Source organism: Fusarium musae, chromosome 7 (genome assembly GCF_019915245.1).
Source record: "Fusarium musae strain F31 chromosome 7, whole genome shotgun sequence".
NCBI lineage: Eukaryota > Fungi > Ascomycota > Sordariomycetes > Hypocreales > Nectriaceae > Fusarium > Fusarium musae.
The window spans coordinates 1494423-1515917 of NC_058393.1; the positions used below are offsets into that span (position 1 = coordinate 1494423).

General features: G+C 49.0%; 11 protein-coding genes across 11 annotated transcripts; 5 read left to right on the plus strand and 6 right to left on the minus strand.

The window, feature by feature from the left end:
* Nucleotides 1–841: 841 nt before the first annotated feature.
* Nucleotides 842–1073, minus strand: J7337_009647 (uncharacterized protein; the record flags this gene model as incomplete). Its single annotated transcript, XM_044827242.1, has 2 exons — nt 842–881; nt 934–1073. 2 exons carry the CDS (start codon nt 1071–1073, stop codon nt 842–844), a joined length of 180 nt encoding a protein of 59 aa, XP_044677836.1.
* A 31-nt stretch (nt 1074–1104) lies between these two features.
* Nucleotides 1105–4146, minus strand: J7337_009648 (uncharacterized protein; the record flags this gene model as incomplete). Its single annotated transcript, XM_044827243.1, has 3 exons — nt 1105–3618; nt 3742–3928; nt 4067–4146. 3 exons carry the CDS (start codon nt 4144–4146, stop codon nt 1105–1107), a joined length of 2781 nt encoding a protein of 926 aa, XP_044677837.1.
* A 1741-nt stretch (nt 4147–5887) lies between these two features.
* On the minus strand, nt 5888–6304 carry J7337_009649 (uncharacterized protein; the record flags this gene model as incomplete). Its single annotated transcript, XM_044827244.1, has 1 exon — nt 5888–6304. The coding sequence occupies one exon, from the start codon at nt 6302–6304 to the stop codon at nt 5888–5890; it is 417 nt and encodes a 138-aa protein (XP_044677838.1).
* A 3127-nt stretch (nt 6305–9431) lies between these two features.
* Nucleotides 9432–10335, minus strand: J7337_009650 (uncharacterized protein; the record flags this gene model as incomplete). Its single annotated transcript, XM_044827245.1, has 2 exons — nt 9432–10237; nt 10287–10335. 2 exons carry the CDS (start codon nt 10333–10335, stop codon nt 9432–9434), a joined length of 855 nt encoding a protein of 284 aa, XP_044677839.1.
* A 1159-nt stretch (nt 10336–11494) lies between these two features.
* J7337_009651 (uncharacterized protein) lies at nt 11495–12195 on the plus strand (the record flags this gene model as incomplete). The annotated part of the gene is made up of 2 exons (XM_044827246.1): nt 11495–11615; nt 11687–12195. The coding sequence occupies 2 exons, from the start codon at nt 11495–11497 to the stop codon at nt 12193–12195; spliced, it is 630 nt and encodes a 209-aa protein (XP_044677840.1).
* A 60-nt stretch (nt 12196–12255) lies between these two features.
* On the minus strand, nt 12256–12756 carry J7337_009652 (uncharacterized protein; the record flags this gene model as incomplete). Its single annotated transcript, XM_044827247.1, has 1 exon — nt 12256–12756. The coding sequence occupies one exon, from the start codon at nt 12754–12756 to the stop codon at nt 12256–12258; it is 501 nt and encodes a 166-aa protein (XP_044677841.1).
* A 713-nt stretch (nt 12757–13469) lies between these two features.
* Nucleotides 13470–13930, plus strand: RPS20 (40S ribosomal protein S20; the record flags this gene model as incomplete). The annotated part of the gene is made up of 3 exons (XM_044827248.1): nt 13470–13511; nt 13569–13836; nt 13890–13930. The coding sequence occupies 3 exons, from the start codon at nt 13470–13472 to the stop codon at nt 13928–13930; spliced, it is 351 nt and encodes a 116-aa protein (XP_044677842.1).
* A 1483-nt stretch (nt 13931–15413) lies between these two features.
* On the plus strand, nt 15414–17948 carry J7337_009654 (uncharacterized protein; the record flags this gene model as incomplete). Its single annotated transcript, XM_044827249.1, has 2 exons — nt 15414–17813; nt 17877–17948. The coding sequence occupies 2 exons, from the start codon at nt 15414–15416 to the stop codon at nt 17946–17948; spliced, it is 2472 nt and encodes an 823-aa protein (XP_044677843.1).
* Nucleotides 17949–19118: 1170 nt separating this feature from the next.
* On the plus strand, nt 19119–19625 carry J7337_009655 (uncharacterized protein; the record flags this gene model as incomplete). Its single annotated transcript, XM_044827250.1, has 3 exons — nt 19119–19128; nt 19266–19403; nt 19462–19625. The coding sequence occupies 3 exons, from the start codon at nt 19119–19121 to the stop codon at nt 19623–19625; spliced, it is 312 nt and encodes a 103-aa protein (XP_044677844.1).
* Nucleotides 19626–19972: 347 nt separating this feature from the next.
* Nucleotides 19973–20580, minus strand: J7337_009656 (uncharacterized protein; the record flags this gene model as incomplete). The annotated part of the gene is made up of 2 exons (XM_044827251.1): nt 19973–20276; nt 20396–20580. The coding sequence occupies 2 exons, from the start codon at nt 20578–20580 to the stop codon at nt 19973–19975; spliced, it is 489 nt and encodes a 162-aa protein (XP_044677845.1).
* A 439-nt stretch (nt 20581–21019) lies between these two features.
* J7337_009657 (uncharacterized protein) lies at nt 21020–21411 on the plus strand (the record flags this gene model as incomplete). The annotated part of the gene is made up of 2 exons (XM_044827252.1): nt 21020–21299; nt 21359–21411. 2 exons carry the CDS (start codon nt 21020–21022, stop codon nt 21409–21411), a joined length of 333 nt encoding a protein of 110 aa, XP_044677846.1.
* Nucleotides 21412–21495: the final 84 nt, after the last annotated feature.

Genomic DNA, 21495 nt, shown 5'->3' on the forward strand with positions numbered 1-21495 from the left:
AGGGCATGTTCTGATCATTTCTAATTCTCCCTTAATCTCAAAGCTTTACAAGATGAAAGCAACATCTACCCTCCTTTTATTTGTTCACAATCAGGTTTTGGCGGCTGATGCATTATGCGGAATCAAATCTTCCTTGTACGAGTAGCTTAAAAAAAAGAAGGGGGAAGGGAAAAGGTTGTTGCATTAAAATCAGAAACACTTACACGAGTTTTCATCGGGATGCCAGCTTACGGTTCAGCTAGGCAACGGGGGGCGAGGAGCGAGGACCATGGATCAAAAGACTTGAAGATATGTTTGCAGGTTAGAGGTAGCAGGGCCTTGCTTGGCAGTTTTGCAGGTATCGTGAATCAAATACTGTCTTGAAATGAAGACGCGCTCTTGGAGTCATCGTTATATACAGTCAGCGTTGAAGTGAGGTCGTCTATCCATCCTTGAGTTACACATTGCATCGACTTTGCGTAGGTATATTGCATAAAGGCAAGCAAGGCAGTCGTCAGCATAGCTGTCACTGGGAAATGGTAGACAAATTCTTGGAGGCGTATATCGGCACGGCCTTAAGAAGTCTTCCAGTATTTATTCATCCCCTTATTCTACGTCCCTCCATTTTACCACGTAATAAAAAGTCCACACTACTTCCTACCCTCCTCACCATGCGCAGTCGTCAGTTGTCATATAAAACTCACATCAGTAAGTGTTTCGGCTATTCAGCCATGTCTATCATCCGCAACGCCATCTCATATGCCCTCGAATTATACCAATGTCACTCCTAGCTCTTGAAGTTTTCTCTTATGCATTGAAATCAACTATCCCCTTCCTCGAGTCTTTTCTGTGTTGAACTTGTCTAGTAGATGCCCTGTGTACGATATTGGAATGTGTCATAGCTGAGAAAGGTCAATACGCGGTATTCGAAACTCAGAATGAGGTTTCACTTACAGTCGAGTGTAGTAACTGCCAAACGATTTGGCAACGAGATCCTCCACGAAATGTTCCGCTTCGTCGGCGCTCAGGTGAAGCTGGAACCTCTGTCGAAGGGTGTTTGTCACTTGAGCGATGCCAACTGCAAAGCAGGGCATCCTGGAGTCATGTCCCATCATCGCTACCAGGTCAATAATGTTGTCTGCCGAGCGACGCAAAGCTGAACAGCGTGTTAGCACAATTCTCAACTTCGTATTTCTGGTGTATCTTGCCTTGAAATGCTTGCTTGCAAAGTCTCTTGTAGTCTTCAAAATCCGGAGAAAGTGGTCCACCCAAAACATCGACATATTCATGCGTCAACTTGAACGGCGCCGCCTCAAACCCAACTGAGCCAGGCGAGTTGGAAAGCATAAAGCCAAAGTCGATGTGGATAATATGGCCTTCGCTGTCCACCAAGACATTGCCGTTGTGTCTGTCCTTGAGTTGGAGAACGTAAGAGATGATGCTGTATGCCGCCAGTGACTTTTTGAACGCATCAACGCCAGCCTGAAACTCTTTGCTATCAGGTTGGCCAAAAGCTTTGAGAAAATGGTCTCTCAGTGTCGCAATGCGGTTACGAGGGTTCTGACCAGACTCAACGGAGGCCAGCGTTAGACTTCGCTTCAGAGAGTGGAGAGACACGCCGCTCGTAATGGTTTCGATCAGACCCGACGACTCTCCAGTTACTAGAATCCGCATACGTTTGACCCAGACATCGGTGCCGGCATCAACCCAAATCTTATGACACACATCGATGAGCTGGCAAGCAAATGCCTCTTGTCGAAGATCAGCTCCGGTCTTGACGATGACACTAACGAGATCCCAATTCTTCATCCAACCATAAGGCGATGATTTGCGAATTCGTTCCTTCTTAGCTTCCCAAGCTTCACCAAAGACGGCCGCACTAGGGTCATCACGATCTCCACGCCGTTGGACACCACCAGTCTTGATATCGTTCTCCATACGCTCACGTCCTGCACTAGCATTCAGATTCGGGTCAATCTGCACGTCTTCCTCCAGGTCAGGGTTGTGTACAGGGATCGGCGTTGTGCTGGCTTTGGCGATAATTGTGTCAAAGGTTGGGCCTTGCTCGTCAACATCAAAGCTCTTCTCCTCAAGGCTCTGCATGCTGGCGATGATCTTGGCTCTGATAGCAGCTACTTCCTGCTTTGGACGCTTTCCGCTGGTGGCTTCCAGCTGTGCCAGCATCTGAGAAGCAGTTCGCATGTGCGTGGCCAAGGCACCGAAGTCAGGCTGATCAGCTGGTGCGCTTCGCTGAATGGGCATAGTCATTCTTCGTGAGACGGGTCCTGGGCTGTTAGATCGCGAGGTTCCTGTGCCCGATGACCGTGGCGTTGTCAAGTCCAATGTCGAAGACGACGTTGTAGCTCCACTTGGCAGACGCTGAGCAGTATGGTTCTGCGCTGGTCTAGAAGAGACTCTAACTGGCGACTCATCGATACCCTTTAAAAGTGGGGAGCTTCCCAGATCGCCCGAAGCAGGTTCAAAGACACTGTCTAGAAGAGGCTCTGGCGCCTTTACCGTGGGGGAGAGGCGAGGCGAGTCAGAAAGGTCGAATATACGCTTTGCGCGAACGCTACCTCCTAGTAAGCTGTTAAGGAGTCGGTCATTTTCGGGTTGGTCAGGGTCGAAAGAGAAGTCATCTCTTAAAACCTCTACCATGATCAGATAAGGGACCTTCTCGGCGCTATTGAGCACTGTCGCTTCAGCAGGGTTCACACGAACGATACGGTGATGGCGGCTCTTTCCAGGCGATCCATTAACCAGAGTTGGGGGGCAAATGACGGGAATGTCGATCTCGGCAGGCAAGTCCTGTGATATTAAAGCCAATTCGGCGCGCAATGCGCTCATTCGAGCGGGTTTGGGGACTAGCACTAATCGGTTCGAGATGCCTTCCAGGGCGGTCAAGAATTGTGTTTCTGACCTGAAATAATGTTGTCTTAAAAGTCTCGTCTTTTGCACTGGCGACATGTCGCTGACAGTAAGGACTGCTTTTGCGTGGTGCGAATGCCGCCGGGTTGCGTTGTCGACTGGGCGCTGCGCATTGCCTGCTGAGTTTGGGGTCGTCGGTCTGGTAGTAGGTTGAGCTGATGGCAGTGGAAGAGATGAGGTGCTGAGCTTAGCTTCCAGTGATCTCAGCTCAAGAGCGGATGGCCGAGTCGTCCCGGCTGGTGTCTTAGACCTTTGCGGTGGAATAATCACCGAAGGCGGTCGAGGACTGCGTGCAGGCTTGGGCGAAGAATCTCTTGACCCTTTAGGATCTGGTGCACTAAAGGTCCGTCCATTATCTCGGGCACGCCGCGATCGCGAGTTTCCGACGGTCACTGTGCGAGCCCTCGTGGGCTTGGGGTTCTCCTTCGGTTCCTGTGTTTCATTGCTGATGGGTTGAGGCTTGCGAGCTTGGGCGACTGCGAGAGGGCCAGCCCACTGAGGAAACATGGGCAGCGCAATACTAGCAACGACGAAACTAGAAAGTACCGTGACTGGTAGGACGTTTTCCGTGATCTTTTCATGACGAGCGGTATCAGCAAGACCAAACACAATGTGCTGGACCTTATTGTAGACACGGCGACATGTCTGAAACGAGTCGGATTGCGGATTCGAGGAGAGATCGTGAAGATATGTTTGAAAGAGCCAGAATGTCTGCGCACGCAATTGTCAGTTCTCTTTTCGCCATATCCCAGTCAATCGCCGGTTCCCATGACGCGGTGGCTCGCGCACTCCATCCCACAGGGTTATCGATTGAATATCATCACCAAGACGTACCAGCAGCGCTGCTGTGACGGATTCTTCACATAGGTCCATCAGAAACTCTTCTAAAGCCATTGACTCATTGTGCACGCTGATTATGAGGTGACATAATTGCGGTAGGAAGAACTCAATGTCCTCGTAGGGAAACTGGCGGAGCTTCTGGCAGAGAACATAGTGAATTCCCACGTGGTCGGCATATCGGCTGTTGCGACAGGTGGCATTAGCGATTGGCGACGTCGGAGAGGGCGGAAGAAGCGAGAACGAAGAGGTATAGCAAAAGTGTACGGCGTCCAGTATCGCTGGCTTCTGTAGGACGTGCAGGGTTTTCTAGGAGACTCACGAGAGGTATGAGACGGGGAGAAAGGGGTTGGAGTTGAAGACGTCGGACTCGAGGAACCTCTGAAGCAAGTCCCACGACATTGGTTTTGGTTTACGCGGGGGAGCGAGCGCCTGTAAGGGACAGCTGGCGGTTCGTCATCTAGGGTCTGAGCTATTAAAAAAAAAATTGAAGGAAGAAATACAGGATATCGCGGCTGGCAGGCAGGCAGGGGATCGGGCGTGACAGGAGAGAGAGTCAATCAAGAGTCCATTCGCATGAGTGACGACGGTTTCAAGCTGGTTGATGTTCGAGGTTGACGAAACGGTCCAAGCCCAAAGTCAGTGGAGGATGATTTGTTCTTCAGAAGATTTACAGGAGTCGTTGCGGATATTAGTGGATAATGTTAGGGAGCCGGAACGGACAGCTCAGGCCTTGGCATCCATTTGCAAGCTAACTTAGAGCTCTCACCTCGGGCAGAGAAGTATGTAAAGGAAAACGATCGATAGCCCAATCAGAAAGCTCATTGAGCCCCTGAATACAGTACCTGGACTACGAGCAGGAGGCACGGGGGGTCCAATTTGATTATATTCGCGACTTCTGTTAGAACTCTGGAGGAACTTATAAACGCTCTTGAGTAAAATGATGGATTCTACATTCATTGACTGATTTATCCCCTGCTGTTCTTTAACCAATGGACAGTTCGTTCGAGAGGCACCAAGCTCGACACCAAAGGCTTGCAACCTTGGGATGGTCTTATTTAGTCCGCGCGCGGACCAGAACCCTTTTGAGCAATTCGGAGTGTTATATTCCTTCTCCATATATTCCTATTGAGACAGTAATGACTCGTTATCACACGCTTGAGTCTGAAAACCTTCTAGGTAGTTATGATGTACTCGGTCATGAGGCTCTCCGGAGGAAGTAAGAAAACCCGGGACGTTGATCCTAATAAGTGACGAAAAGACCAAGGCAGGTTACTGCAAACTTCAACCCCGTTTTTGTCAAATTTCCTTTCATACATAGTTGAGATCAAGGTCTCAAGCTTCCCTACCCACAGGGACCGCAGTATCCATTATCTAAGTATGCTCAATTTCCCGGCCCTACCAGTATTAACTCGTATTATATCTCAATTCAAAGTGTACAGTACTGACGTCTGTTCCACCTACGTCAGTGGTTGCTGGACTAAACTAGTCTAGGCTCTAGGGTAAGTATACCGGGAACATAATTCCTTTCACTTGGAGTTCTACTATGTGGTTCTGTTGTGTTGATAATTGTGTCTGTTTATAATTTAAGATGGACTCTTCCTTTATATCGAAAACCAGGTGACACAGATGTAACTAATGCCAAAACGAAGAATGCCGGTAAGGAAACAAAATCCTAGAGATAAGACGCCGAAGCACAACGTGCCACGCTTTACCCCTGATTGCAGCTTAGATATGTCGGGAACACAAGGGTTAGATCGCCAATAGGGCTGACAAACCTATAGAATCAAGAAGCAAGAGTTAAATCACTTGAGGAATTCATGATTTAAGAGCCAGTAAGTGACAAGGTGACAATAGCCTTGGCCGCCGTCCCTTTGCTTAAATTGCTGTAATCATGCTAACGTACTCGCCGCGATGCTTTGCAGCACCAGCATTTGATATTGCACCAGTCCGCAAGCGCGCCAGTGCGCGTAAGCGTTTAAAATACCCAGTATGCCAAAAGTCCATGCGATGAATTGTCTTCAATGCGCCAAACTCCGGCTCGATGCGAGTCCCCCTAAACGCCTGCCATTTGATCATTATCCCTCATGACGCATCCCAAACCTTGCAAAGACAACATATAATACTCTGCCTTGGAAGAAGATCACTGTGCCTTCTTTCTTCTGCCGCCGCGTGTTCTCTTCTTGGGCTCTTCAATCTCCTCATCACTCGAGCTCTCCTGCTTGGCCTTTGATCTACTACCCTCCTTCTCGTTCTCGACGCGACTGACAATGTCACGAAGGAAATCCCACTGCTCATCGGCCTCGACTACATGCTTGAGCATTGGTGCCGTGACTCTCTTGGAGCCCTTCTCCTTGGCCACGTCGGCGCTTTTCGTTACGAGTTGGATCATAAAAAGCTCAAGAGCCTTGCCCACAGCGATCGGGGTCTGCTGAGCAACCTTTCCAACTTCCTCATCAGCCTGCATGATTCGTTTGATCCTGGCAGTTGGAAACTTGGTTCGAACGGGGGATGGGTCGATAGCGGGGGCCGCAGGCGGCGCTGCTTTGCGAGGAGGCATATCTGTATCAAAAGGTATAGCACCAAATGTCGAAGCGCGCTCTATTGTGCCAGCTCCCACTGGTGGTGCGTAGGATGTGTCGTGCGCAGTCGCGTTGGAAAGCAGACTTTGCTCTGGATAGGCTTGGCCGTACGGCGCAGGTCGCGCCGGAGTGTGATGTAGTGACTGTACGTGCGGAGAGGCAAAGGTATCCTCGAATCCGTTACCAGAAGACGGACGTTTGTCTGGCGAAGAATGGACGTAGGGGTCTTGGATTGAAGAATGTCGCGACCGGTAAGATTGATATTCCGGTCTTGTGGATCTTAGTTGTGAAGATGCTTGATGGTAGTCGACTTGCGGCCGGTACTTAGAATCATATGTACCACCGTTGTTGTTAAAATTTAAGGATGGTGGAACATAAGAAGAAAAAGAAGTAGATCTGGTGTAGGTTGGGGACTCTGCTTTATATTCGTATCCGGGGCTAAAGTGACTGTCAGGCTGTGGATGATGGAGCTCTTCCTGAGTGGGGCCACTTGAATAAAAAGAAGAGAGGTCCGGAGACTTTGGGGCATAGCTGTCGTCAGTCGACATAATAAATATTTTTTTCTGGTCCGCGGTGTTTGTAGCGGAATGATTAGGATTATGGTGGGGCTTGCATGCCGAAGCGGCCGGGATAATATTGTTTTTGTCCAGCAGCGAACGAATAGAGACCCGTTGCAATGCAAACCAGAGCCGGTTGTCTTTGATAGTGTTGTGGATAACGTAGATGCTTGGCAGTACGGAGTACAATCGAATGCAATAGCGGGGGTGCTTCGAGAATAGGTAGGTAATAAGGTAGCAGGGTAGCCAATATCAAGAATAAAAGGGCGTCAGAATAAGTTTGGTACGGCGCCTCTGAACCTTTGTAGAAGAGGCTACTTTGTTTGACCAAAGACAATGCAGCCAAGTTGTGGATATCGAGGATAAACAGGTAAAAACTTAATATCAGGCTTTATTTGTCGAGTTGTTTCTTTGTGCAAATTGCTGTGCTTGTGGTTGGTTGGTCAGTTAAAAGTATATGTCTAAGGTATCCAAGAATAGCAGGTAAAGTAGTAAGTAGTATGATGAATGTAATATGGTGTCCAAGGAGAAACAAAGCGATCAAACTGGAGCAACGTCGCGTTCTTATTATATCAGACAAATCCAATGAACAAGAAGGACCTGCTCACACTTGTTGGATGCTAATAAGAACCGTGCGCAAAATGAACAGGGGGAGTAAGAAGAAGAGGTTTAGCTCACGAATCAGCAAGCTCGAGCCCCCGTCGCGGACTGGGGCTGGGAATGACGAGGTGTGATATGATTGACGTGATGGTGGAGTACAAGACGACCGACCATATGCATGTACATAGGCTGGTAGCCCAAGGTAAGATAAAGGTGATGATGTTGGTAGACAAGTATAGAGCAAAAGAAGACAAATAGCTAATCTACATACCTTTTTAACAACTAACTACCTGGAAGTGGAAGCGGTTGGTTGCAGTGCAGTGAGAGGGGCGGCGGGTTACCAGGGGTTATGTGTAAGACCCCTTGTTATTGAGATGGCCGCCCGTCAAAATCCCCTGTTGGATGGAGGTTGTACAACACCCGGGCGGAATGAGGCTCGAGAAATAATGGTTCGCGTGTAAACTGACAAGGCAGCAAGTGTTGAGTCTCAGCCAGGTAAGTAAGTTCCCGTAGGTTAGTGATTGAGTTGATGATTACCACGTAGACTGGACACCTCAGTGGACAAAGGTTGAGATCTAACAAGAGGCAATATGAAAATGGCGGCTGGCGTCGTTGGTAGACAAGGTAAGTTATCGATTATCTTGTTTGAGTGGACTGATAAGTTTTTTTTCCTTTTTTTTCTTGGTTGACAGAGAGTTTTAAGATGAGGATGGTGTAAGTAAGTCCTTGATGAGTGTAATGGAGAGTGAAATAAGTGTAGGCCCCCCAAGGAATGGAAAACCACGAAGCAAAGTAATGCTTCTCGAGACTGTGGTCATGAGTCGCTTTCGCAATGTTTATCAGGGGCGTTGTTTAAACGTCAGCGTCAGAAGTTAGTCGGCAATCGTATTCGACACCGCGGCGGCAAATGGCGATGGCGGGGGAGACGAGGGAATGCCGGGCGTTTATATGCACAAACTGGACGCGGGGACCTAATAAGTTGCTCTCTACCTGGGTACAAAGTGACTTCCGCCCAAACCCCAAATCAGAGACGACGGCGTCTCAAGCTGATCCCTCAGGTCAGATCGAAAGGAACCATCCAGGGGTGTCCTTCCCACACCATGCACCTACTACCTAAGGTACTAAGGACTACGTACGTAGGTACTTTAAGTTTCAGGGCAGGAACGAGCTGGATAGGTAGGTATGGTACATGCGTATCACGTGCGCCCCACACCGTAATTCAATGCCATTTACGGAGTACACTTTACGCGTTTTCTCAATAATACTGCTGCACTTGATCTAACTCACAGTCTTCCATCTTAGTGGATAAGATGCGCTTTGTTTATTAAAAAGTTATTCCCTCTTCCTTTCTCTACTCTCACGATTCAATGTTGGCTCCCTGGCTGCGAACTAGCTATGCCCCTCAGCAGAGACTCATCACTGGCATTTCGTGTTCAGCCTCAAACATAACATAAACATGGCTGACGCTATCTGCTTTACGAGTTATGCCTAATACCAGCCGCACGTTCCGCCTGCACGCCTGTGGAGTCCATTCCTGGGCCCTTCTCCAACGAATATGCTGAAATGCAGCGCTGATTCAGATCCCAGAGTGACTGGCATGGCTTAGGTGCCTTGTGGCAGCCCTAGGCGCTCACTTCAGGCTCCCATCGTTGAGATGCACCCACAACATCATCAGTGAGTGAGTGAGTGAGTGAGTGACTGACCTACCGGCTGGCTCATGGACACGTCACCTCTGAACTTCAGCAGGCAGATATATCAATCTCTACCAAGTAAGTTCCACTATTTTCCACCTGCATATCCTCTTCTGCCTCTGCACCCTGGTGATGATACACGTTGAGCTTTAATCCCTGAGCAGGCCTGGTGAGGACGAAACCGAGTTTTGTACTATGGTTCCTGACTCACCAACTACAGGCCTCGTCTATGAAAATTTACTTGATCTAATCTGATTCTATACTCTATCCCCATTTAGCGTACCCCATTCAAGCATTCGTCTTCTAATCTCCTTGACAGCAGTTCGAAGTCCTTGCAGCCTTTTATCTTCTGTACTGGATAGGAATAGTGAGGCTACTGGCCACGCATGAATTCCTCCGTCGAATTTCTGTCCTTCAGCTTGAATCCCAATCTTGGCTTGTCGCTTGAGAAATTCTTCAATATCTGGCGCAAACACTTCCTCTTCTCCAAAGACGATGAAGTATCCTCGTTCGGGACTGGCTGCTCTCCAGAGCCCCTCATCGACGCAGTCACCGGGAGAAGCCGGTTGCTGTTGAACCATGTTCTCTCCTGCATACTCGTGTGCATATTTCCACAAGGTTCTCTTGTCCAAGAAATCACTTTTGGAGCTGTAATGTAAATTGGACATCAGTGTTATCCATGGCGAAATTAGTGTAGCCATACGCGGGAGAGGCATATGAGGTGGAGTCGTATCCGAGAGGCCGCCCCGGATGTTGACCTTCATGCCCTTCTTGTCTTGATTGCCAGCCTGAGCGCCCAACTCGAGCAACAAGCTGAGAATCAATGAGCCGCCAGCCGAATCTCCCGAAACGCAGATCTTGGATGCGTCTTGCACGACTTCGAGGACATGCTTGTAACCTTCAAGTGCCTCGAGGACCTGTCTTGGGTAAACTTGATCAGGTACCAAAGTATACTCGAGTGCAAATATTGCTGGGTTATTAAATCCAGCCTCAACAAGGAGGTGATGCCAGGCCATGAGGAATTCAAGGTAAAAGTAACTTGAGCCCATCAAGAACCCACCACCTTGTGATAATCAGTAATTTGAACTCGTTAGTAACTGTTCTGAGCATACCGTGTGCATAGTAAAGGACAAAATCTGGAGGATATTCCGGTTGATGCATAATCCAAGTGCCCTTTGTTTCAATATCTCCCTGCTACAGTTAGTCGCCGCAACACAGCCATAGTGAGAAATTGAGACCAACTTTTCCTATGTTGTATTCCCTGTAGTGAACTGGAGATCTGATATAGCCATGGCGAAGCATGCGCCATTGAATGAATGGTAACGCAACATGTTTGCTGAAGAAGACTCGCCCAACCTTGGCGGGGATATTGGCGAAGGCATACCGCACACAACGTATCACAAGATCCTCAAACACAGTAGCTGTCTGAGTAAACGCAAGTTGGCGAGTTGAGTGAGTCAGATAACGGTCAGTGATGAACTCGTAAGGAAGTCGAACCACTATGTTGCATAAGTTAGACTAGCATGATATGTAGTGAGGGACAACCAACAGAGAAACGGTAGGGCTCTAAGACCCGTGAATAGTGTCAGAAAGAACCCAGCGTGCCATATGAGTTGAGGCGCAAGAAATATGAGAAATACTCCACAGTCAACGAGGCTCATAGGACCAAGGATCATGGCGAGGACGGCTTTTCTTGATGACAGAGGCGTTTCATGAGGTGTGAAAGGGAATTACGGGTAGGTTTCCTCCCCCTTAATTGAATGTCTTTGTGGCAACTATGAATGTAAGTTCCATTGGCTACAAATTGTAATTTTATGGCTCCAATTGGTACAGTTCGAGTAGATCGTAAAGGGTCCCTGACGCGTTGAAGAAGATATGAGATCGATGATGGAGAGGGGCTGGATTTGAAACTCTGGGCTGGAGCAGCTTCTTAACGGCTGACAAGAGGCCACCCACTCTTTACATGTGATGGCCCTTGATGAGAATTATCTTTAAGCAATCACAACTACTCAACAGGAGCACTTGTTCAATAATAATTTCCTCATTCATGTGAAGGCGATGGCTCGTTGCTTCGTAGTCGCTGACATAAGCCAACTGGGGCCAACTTCTCACCGCATGAGCACCACGATGACCATTCGAGCCTGTAAGTTCAGAACTGCATTTCCTGTAAATCATAACGTTTAGCGCTATATCTCCGATAGCACGAGTCCGTACCTTACAAGTAAAAAACATACGCATCCGAAAATCAATACCACCTCCCCAACTTAGCTGGCAGACGAGATCTTTCAGACTCTCCAAATCCTCAACAACCTACTACGACATGGGCGAGAAACCCCCAGAAGAAGCGCCATTCCCTCTAACGGATGTCGACAGATGGGTCCTCTCTCAGACTGATGAGGAGTTTCACAAACATGATTGGGAGGAGTTAAAGGAGATTATCAGTAAGCAGCTCTATTTAGAATCTAGTCGGCATTTCTGCTCTGTTTCGAGCCCAGTCATTGACATTGGACAGGAACGAACAACCTCTCTGTCCTGAAGCGCAAACCCTCTGACCTTCGTCGATACATGGCTTGGACTGCAGAGACCAAAGCAGAATATGGCTCCATGACGAACTATCTTCTTGAAAACCGCCTGCCTCAGGAATGGGGAAACCCGCCATTCACACCAAAATCTACTGTCCCTTTCGAGGACCCTTCAGATTACCGTATCTTGACCAATGACTGGCCTTACGGATTGGAACCGGATATCAGACACATTGTTGTGTGGTTGCGCACAACCGTCCCTACGGACTCCGAGACTGGTGATATGACACCCGAGAGCAGGGCTTTGGTCCAGTCATTCATCAAAAACACATTTATCGATGCTCTGGGTCCAAACGGAGAGAGCAGAGTGCTGTGGTTCAAGAATTGGGTCGCCCTTCAGAGTGTACGCGCCTTAGAACATATTCATGTCCTAGTCCGCAATGTGGACGATGATACCCTTGAGCGCTGGACTGGAGAAGGTCCGAAACAAAAGCCTTAGATAGCCAATAGACTTAGAATCCCAGGAGAGATCTAATGCCCTCAATGAGAGTTGGGAAATCTAAGCAGCTCGACGTGCTCTGCGATTTCCTTGGGGAGCTGCACCAGCACCAGCACCAGAACCATCGCCCGCTCCTTGGAACTCGGCCATCTTCTGCTTTCCCATGCCTAGTAGCCCACTCCCGAGGTACACGCCATATGCCGGAAGAATAAGCCACAGAAACCAAGCTTTATTTCCGAAGATAACGACAAAGATTACTGCAGCCCAGGTAACCCAGATTACATCGAACATGTACTCGGTCAAGCCAGGAGAGGACAGATCTTCACCAGCGGTACGCAGAGCGCGCGTAGTTGGGTCGTACTTCGGTCGACCGGAAGCCTCGAGAATGTACTCGCAGATGAGGGCAGGCGCAGAAAGGAGAACGTAAAGCCAGATAGAACGAGCACGGAAGAGGAAGTGAGAAAGGAGGAAGAGGGCGTTGACGATAAGAGAACCGATGTGCAAGTTGCTAAGTGCCGCCGCGTTGGACTTGGCGAGATCCTTTTTCGCTTTTTGGGCCATTGTGTCCGAGTACTCGCGAACACGCTCGGGTCGATAGAATTAGCTGCAGAGTGGTGACAGCTGAGAGCACGTGGACGTTTGGTCGATCAAGCTGAAGTATTCACTGAAGAAGTGAGAAGTGGAATGACGATGCTGATAACAGGGGACAGTAGCAATTCCACCAATCTGATTGGTACCTCCACTTGCCGGAGTAATAAAACTTGTAGACATCAAACGTGCATGCCAAAATTAACTGGTCTGGATGCCCCACTGAGATATACTAAACTTACCTAAGTATTTCCGTCACCTGGGATAGAGGTCCTAAGTTTTCTTACCTCCCCTACCTAGGCGTAATGGGTTGATCAGGTTGCTCTCTTGCAGCTTACAAGACTATCTATGAAATGAGAAGCTTGAGGAATGGACATACTTTCACCATGCACCAAAATAGAACTCGATGCATGAAATTTCCGACTTCATTTCCCGAGATCTTCTGTTTCATCAAGCTCTTGGTGCATTTTAGCTTTCGCTGCTTGGTCGCTACTAAGGTTGAAGCTCTTAACTCTCGTCACGTGTCTAAATTGGCGATAAGCGATAAGCGCACAACTTTTTGATAATTGGGGCTTAATTGTCAACTAAACGCTTCTACAACATAAAGAATCAATCTCTCATCCCTCCCAGGCCGTCATCACGTTACCGTTGCAGTCACTTTTGCCGAGTCTTGACAGCCATTCACAATGTCTCACCAGAAGAACGAGAAGGAAGTCGGTGACGCTCCCGTACGTCGATATCACCATCAAGTTGAACCTCTGGCACGATGCTAACGCCGATAACAGAAGAGCCACCGCATCCGAATCACCCTGACCAGCCGAAAGGTCCAGTCTCTCGAGAAGGTCAGCGCTGAGCTCATTGAGCGTGCCCGCAGCAAGGGTCTCACCATCAAGGGACCCGTCCGCCTGCCCACCAAGAACCTCAAGATCACCACCCGCAAGACCCCTTGTGGTGAGGGTTCCAAGACCTGGGATTCCTACGAGCTCCGCGTCCACAAGCGCCTTATCGACCTCCACGCCCCCACCGAGGTTGTCAAGTCCGTCATCGTCAACAGTAAGGGAACCCGCCACCTGAAAAGATCTGGGCAGAGTCTAACCGTGTTACAGTCGAGGCCGGTGTCGAGGTTGAGGTCACCATCGCTGCTTAAATGTGGTCGCTGTCCTAGTCAGTGGTCTACAGGCTCGGCTTCGTCCTGACATTGTGAAGGAAGGGAATGATGGGAACATCAAGATCTTGCTCACAGCAAGAGTGGTGGATATAGGATACTCAGTTATGATTAATGAATCTCTGGGAACCTTGTGTTCTACCATTCAAAACTATGAAGATGATGATATTGTTGTGTTGTCTGGTAATGACTATGCTCGGCATGTTTGCGAACAGTGTTCAACTTGGTAAAACATCCATTGACGAATCGAACTCAAACGAACTTGGATGTGAACGCAGCATGCACTGCGGATGCTGATTCACGTTGTGGCAAAAAATAAAATAAAGTAACAAGCAAGATATAGGTAGACAGGCTGCTAGAGACAATCTTGCTTTAGCAAGTGCTAAAAGAATCATTCTTGGGATAACGTAGGCACGAGATGTTTCTTGTAAGTCCAGGCATGTTAATAGGATACCTGCCACTCGAGCCACTCTATAGACTGTAGGCAAGGAAACGTCGAATTGGCTGGACTGCAGGTACGGATACCAGCTGCGAAATCTCAGTGGCTGGAAGGATCGAGACAATACCTTATAGTCTCGGTACATGAGATGACGCCTCGCACACGAGTGATAGCAAGTAGATATACTTGGTGGCTGGTTGCTAGGCGCAACCCTGAGCCAATCATAACAATTCCGTCACGCCAGGCAGGTACCGCGCGCTTGGCCAATCCGTCACCACCAAACATTCAAAGCCTGTTTCACGCAAGCACGCCCATAACGTTTACTGCACCTTCTGCTACCTTACCTATCCGTACAGCACCCCCTAAGGCCAGGCTGAGTTTGCAACCGGTTCAATACCATGAGCAACTCATATCGAAGCCGTATTAGCTGGTAGCAGGGAAATTTTCTTCTTTTTCTTCGTCCCTTCTATACTTTTGAGCTTCCTTCAGTCCCGTCTTCATCAACAACTGTTGCTGTCTCGCTCGCTCGCTCGCTCGTTAGGACCCACCGTTCCCGTTCACGAAAGGTTGCAACTTGCTCGCCTTTAACGACTCCATACTTGTGACGACCTCTTGCTCCTTTCCTAGGCCGCGACATAACAAAGGCTACCTCAGATCGACAGAATTGGCTTGCGCTCTGCATCTCTTTGTTGTTTCCCTAATCATTAATTCGTTTCAAGACGCTGATACCCACTACGACTGCGACTGCCCAGCGACCGACCCACGGCTGTTTTGTTTTCTTTCGATTTGGCTGGTCCCCGCCACTCACGCGAACGGCTTAGCACGAGAATAAACAACAATTTGGTCAAAAAGATCATTGTTGATCGCCGACTGACGGGTCTATTCCCATTGAATCATTTTAACACGATCTTGTCCATCGGTTATCTCATGGCCAGAACACGTCGTTAGGCAACTCCGTCAGCGCCACCACCGTCCGAACCCCCGAACATCCTTCCCAAACCTCATCACTGGACAGCAACATTTAGTATGGCGCCCACTCTGACGGTCACCAGTGGCCTTTTAAGACACACGATATACTATCATCTCGATAATGCCTCCTACCACAACGGCCTATTCTTCGCTGAACGCTTGCTGGCGCAGGATCCCAGGTCTAGCGAGTCTACATACCTCTATGCCCTATGCCACTTGCGACTCGGCGACTTTCGCTCAGCCTACGACGTTAGCAAGCCTATAGGATACCGTGGTGTTCATCTGGGGTGTGCTTGGGTTTTTGCTCAAGCATGCTTGGCTCTAGAGCGATACAAGGATGGCATCTCCGCCTTGGAGAAAGCCCGAAGTTTCTGGGCATCGAAATGCAGCTTAGGGAAGCATAGCGCAACCACTAGAACCGCTCTTCCTGATGCGCCTGCAGTCCTTTGTCTTCTAGGACGACTTCATCGCGCATATGACGACAAGAAGAAGGCTGTAGCATGTTTCGAAGAGGCTCTTCAGCTGAATCCTTTCATGTGGGATGCTTTCGAAGCGCTATGCGACCTTGGCGTCACCGTTCGTGTACCAAATGTCTTCAAAACCAGCGATGCGCTCGTACATAGCTTCGATGTGGAAACAAGCCCTTTAATGTCAAGAGAAGGCTCTGTACCAATCGTACCAGATATCCCCATGAAGAAGTCCCAACGGAATGCTACAATGGATGTTGCAAGCGATCCCTTCAGCTCCGGTCATTCCCCAACCATCCACGAGCTTACTAACGGCGACTCTGGCCAGGAAGTCGATAAGAGCGAATTCATGCAGAAGATCCAAGAGGGACGCATGCGCTATGCGACATCGACTAACAGCAGCTCTGGTTTTGAAGGCATGGAGACACCTCCAGGTACGATATCTTCGGTTACGACATCATCTCGGATTGGCCATTCCCATGAGCCTCCTCAGGCTCCACCTCGAAGGACAAGGCATGCCCAAGCTATCGACCAGCCGCAGGAGGCACCCCCACGAATGAATTATCGCATAGGATCTCGACGCACAAGGGCGCAAGACAAGGGGTTACCAGAACAATCTGCAGAAAATGTGATGACTGATGCGTCTAACGCCGCACCCTCAGCATCGTTGCGATCTTCTATACCAGCGGCAGAAAGGAAACGGACTGTATCGGGACACCCAGCACAGCGAACGACAAACTCCGAGGAGCCAGCTACAACTCGACGTAGTGCAAGGCTCAACATGTTTAGACCATCGTCCAAAGCAAACTCAGGCGCGGCTGGGATGGGAACTGCGGCCGTCAGGGAGCTGAAGAAGGCTAGGCCCCCAATTTCTCGAATCGTTCGACCTGGATCAAGTGGCTCTAGTGTTGGTCGCGTGGTTAGTGGTAATCGCAAACCTCTTGAAGAGGCACCAGCCGACACAGACCCCAGCGAGCTACCGAAAGCCAAGGAGATCCCCCCTCCACCGACGGTACACAAGACGTCGGAGCTTGATGCTCAAAAACTCGAAGAAGGACTTAGATGGCTACTCGATCTTGTCAAGAAGCTGGCAAACGGATACTACTCATTATCCCAGTTCCAATGTACCGAGAGCATACAGCATTTTCAGTCGCTTCCAATGCCGCACCAAAACACACCGTGGGTTTTGGCACAGATGGGCCGAGCCCACTTTGAGCAGGCTTCATATGTCGAGTCTGAGAAGTTTTTCAGGAAGATGCGTGTGCAAGCGCCTTCACGACTCGAGGATATGGAGGTATACTCTACAGTTCTCTGGCATCTAAGACGGGAGACGGACCTTTCTTTTCTCGCACATGAGCTGGTAGATTCCGCATGGCTTTCGCCGCAGGCTTGGTGTGCGTTAGGGAATGCTTGGTCATTGGCACGCGACCATGAACAAGCACTCAAGTGCTTCAAGCGAGCCACTCAACTTGATCCCAAATTCGCATATGCTTTCACCTTGCAAGGACACGAGCATGTCACTAACGAAGAATATGATAAGGCACTCACGGCATATCGTCAAGCAATATCAGCCGACCGACGCCATTACAACGCCTACTATGGCATAGGAAGGGTCCAGGAACGTCTCGGCGCTTACGATAAGGCGTACACGCACTTCCACGCAGCCCAGAGCATCAACCCCAACAATGCAGTACTGATAACTTGCATCGGAACCGTACTAGAGAAGCAGAAGCAAATAATGCCTGCTCTGCAAGCTTATAGCAAAGCAGTTGACCTCGCACCTCGTGCAGCCCAAACTCGTTACAAAAAGGCCAGAGCACTGCTTGCTGTTGGTCAATTAGATGCGGCGCAAAAAGAGCTGATGATACTTAAGGACCTGGCGCCAGATGAGGCGACAGTTCACTTCCTCCTCGGCAAACTGTATAGAAGCATGGGCGAAAAGCAGCTCTCAGTGCGCCACTTTACTATTGCTCTTGCCCTGGATCCTAAGGTAAGCTAGTAGAACACCACAGCTATGTTCTGTTATGTGCCGCCCATACTGACAACTCAACAGGCAAGCCAACAGATCAAAGAAGCAATTGAGAGTTTCGAGGACGACGTGGAGATGGACGACTCGATGATGTGATGATTGTAATGAACATTGCGATTTTAACGAGTCTGCACTTGCGTTTGATAGCCTTGGTTTTGGGACGATTGGCATAATGAAGTATATGGGATGTGGTGGCACTGATTCGTATTGCGAAAGGCCGAATATATGGGATGAGGATCGGCGGTCGGCGCTACTGTTGACATTGTTACGAGAGCATGGGCATGGCATCGGCGTTTTCTGGTAAGATTAGGCCTCTTCAGCGGCCTGACTCGCGCGTGCTGTGCAAATGGAAAAAGCGACTTTGCTTTTGTGTGTATGTGGCATGAGCAGTATCCATTGACGCGTTGAGATACCTGTACACTATGGGAATAGGCATTCAGAGAGGCGGCGAGCCGATGGATAGATACCCTGAAAATCAGAGTAAAAAGGCTGAGCCCATTATTGTTGTGAATACGCGTCTCGATAGACTTGTTGTGTCGTGATGAGGCAACCTGAATAGAATGGATAGGTAGGTTGGTGGAACAAGCTACCTACTAATGGTATACTAACTTCATGTAACAAGCTTCACGCGATCTTGCTACGTAAAATTATATCATAGTGTTATAATATAAGTATTTACATGCATGCAAGGCAAACAATTTGAACCCAAGGTACCTATCTTAATACTACCTTACGTTATTTGAGCAGTTTGAAGAAAAAAGAGTCAACGTGACTCTCGAGCTAGAGCCAAGAGCTGAGAATGGAAGAGCAACAGTGACTGGCGCAACTCAATGCATTGCACTTCGTCCTCAAAGAACTGGTCGCTGACCCACCCCCCCAGCTCCGAATTCTGGCTGCAGCTGGACCTGCCTGGCACGACGGGAGTGATCTGAGTTATCAGCCAATCAAAAAATCGAGCCACAGCATCTCTCACGCGGGCATCCAAAAGCGGTAAAGCGCTTCAATTATAGCGATTTTGGTGCCCATTTTTTCACTGATCCTGCCCGCATTTTAGCAGTGATTTCTGGAGCCTACAGTTGTTGTTTTTTACTGATTGCCTACACGTATTTATTCCTCCCCTTCTCGCCCCTCCCCACAGCGTTTTTTTCTCTTTCACTCTTCCCACTCCGCATCTTCAACGCGTCTCAACGTCATTTACAACAACATCGCGACAACGCGTCACATTCATCTCTTTTCATCAAGACTTTATCACCTTAATCTATCATCATGACTGGACGTAAGTACTTTCTCTTGTTTTTTGATGCATTCTTTAGCATTGATGCATGGCCGTCGCTTCTGACCATGTTGTCGCGTTGATCAACTGCATTCAACACCAAGCTTCACACATCAACATATACTAATGCTTCACGTTAGGTGGCAAGGGCGGCAAGGGTCTCGGCAAAGGCGGTGCCAAGCGCCACCGAAAGATCTTGCGAGACAACATTCAGGGAATCACCAAGCCCGCTATCCGACGTCTCGCTCGTCGTGGCGGTGTCAAGCGTATTTCTGCTAGTAAGTTGACCATGTCGATACATTTCCACGTCATGGCGATGCTAATCTTCTGCCTTAGTGATCTACGAGGAGACCCGTGGTGTTCTCAAGACCTTCCTTGAGGGTGTCATTCGTGACGCTGTCACCTACACTGAGCACGCCAAGCGCAAGACTGTCACCTCCCTCGACGTCGTCTACGCTCTCAAGCGACAGGGACGTACTCTCTACGGTTTCGGTGGTTAAACGGCTTTCTCTCTTGTTTGGTGGCTCGCTCTTGAGAAGGATTATTCAGCTGCGCTTATACGGCACTGGGATGGATGTATTTGACTAAGGCGTTGGGGAAACGGATATGATATTACCATGGGCGTCATGGAAGACGACCTTGCAAATGAATACCACATTGAACATTGAACACTTGATAATTCTGTATCACTTCCGACATATACCTTCATGACTCAGATTTCAAGCGTAGTATTAGGGCTCATGTAATAGAAATTTGACACCGTATCAAGGCATGAACATCAGATATAATCTGTTGTATTAAGTTGCAAACATGGTATCATAAGAACGCGAAGTTATCTGGCCAACATTCAGAGGTACTTCCTCCCAGCTGCCGCTACCCTTGTTCTGAAGACAGGGCTACGCACCTCCATGTTGGCGTGGTAGAAAGGACTCATGATAGCCTTGACCCAATTCTCATAAACTTCCGTAAAGAACATTTTGATGGCTTCTTCGGTAGCTGGACTTGTGGGATTAGCCCCGATGGCAGTTGATGACCGCGATGACGCTCCTGTCGGGATGATGGGTTGATGGAGTAGGAGAAATTTGACGTTGCCAGCAGTGACGAAGCATGATATATAGTTGTTGAAGAACTTGTCAATACACTTGAGATACCTGTAGAAGAGCCAGAGTTTAGTATCATATCGCGTCGTGTCCCTTTTCTTTGAATTGGCCATGCGCAACCCCTTGCCTGCTTCAAAGCCACCCTCTTCGACCGTGTGGGCACAACTCACATCTGTCCATGCGACCACTGGACCTCCTCGGCAATATCAAGACTCGAATGTAGGATGAATTGGTTCAAGTGGCGGACTTGATCGCTGAAGCGCGACTGGCCGTCGCCGCCCTGTTTAGAGGTGCCAAATTCATGCTCGAATAGAGGGTTGTCCTGAGTGCCGACAATGGCGAAGTAGTAACTCATAGTGCTGTATGTTGCATCGGTCGCGGTCTAGCAATATCCTTTGGTTTCGCTGCGTGGACACGATTCATTCAATGCTTTGGAGGCGCCACGTTAATGCTGTCGATGCTGTCGATACTGTCGCATACCCTTCTTAAAATGAACGGAATGAATGAATAGACGTCTGCATTGCTCCGGAGGTAGGTAGGTAATCTGAGCCAGCTAAATGGAAGCTCCCCCACTGAAGCACCTACAACTCCCCACTGACACGCCGCCCAATGTACGCGGCCCTCACAATGTTCCGCTACCTTGAGCTTCTCCGCCTATGCAGCCAACCAGCCTTCCTGCGCTAAGCGTCTGCGCGGCTCAACAGCCGCCGACTACCGGGAAAAAGTTGACGTTCATTCGACAATCACCAAAAGACTCCTCCGACTGTGTCTCTAACCCGCAACACTATTCGACAATGTTCGGCGCATTCCGCATCACAAACCCTCTCTCGAGTGGCCTTCTTTGGAAGATCCCCTGGCGGTTGTCCAAGTTCCAGAAACGCCGCCACCGACTTCGCCTTCGAGCTGTCGACAATGTTGTAGCGACTGTTGATGCAGCTCTCGCCAAGAAAGGACAGACCCTCGAAGCTCTTGAGCGATGGAAGGCTGAGATGCCCACTGAGGCCGAGATGCTACCAAAGGACAAATATACCATGTTCGATCGCAAGGCCAAGCGTTACCGCAAGGGCATTCACAGTATGCCACTCTGCCCAGATCACCCAATTGCCTGGATTTCAATGCTGACAATCGCACAGAACTACCCAAATGGACTAGGGTATCACAGCGAATCAACCCTCCTGGTTACTAGAAAGGCGATTTTGTAGAATTGGAAGCAGGACAATCGAGTTGAGGATCTAACGGAGAACGGCGTATTCATCCCATGGCGGGAATT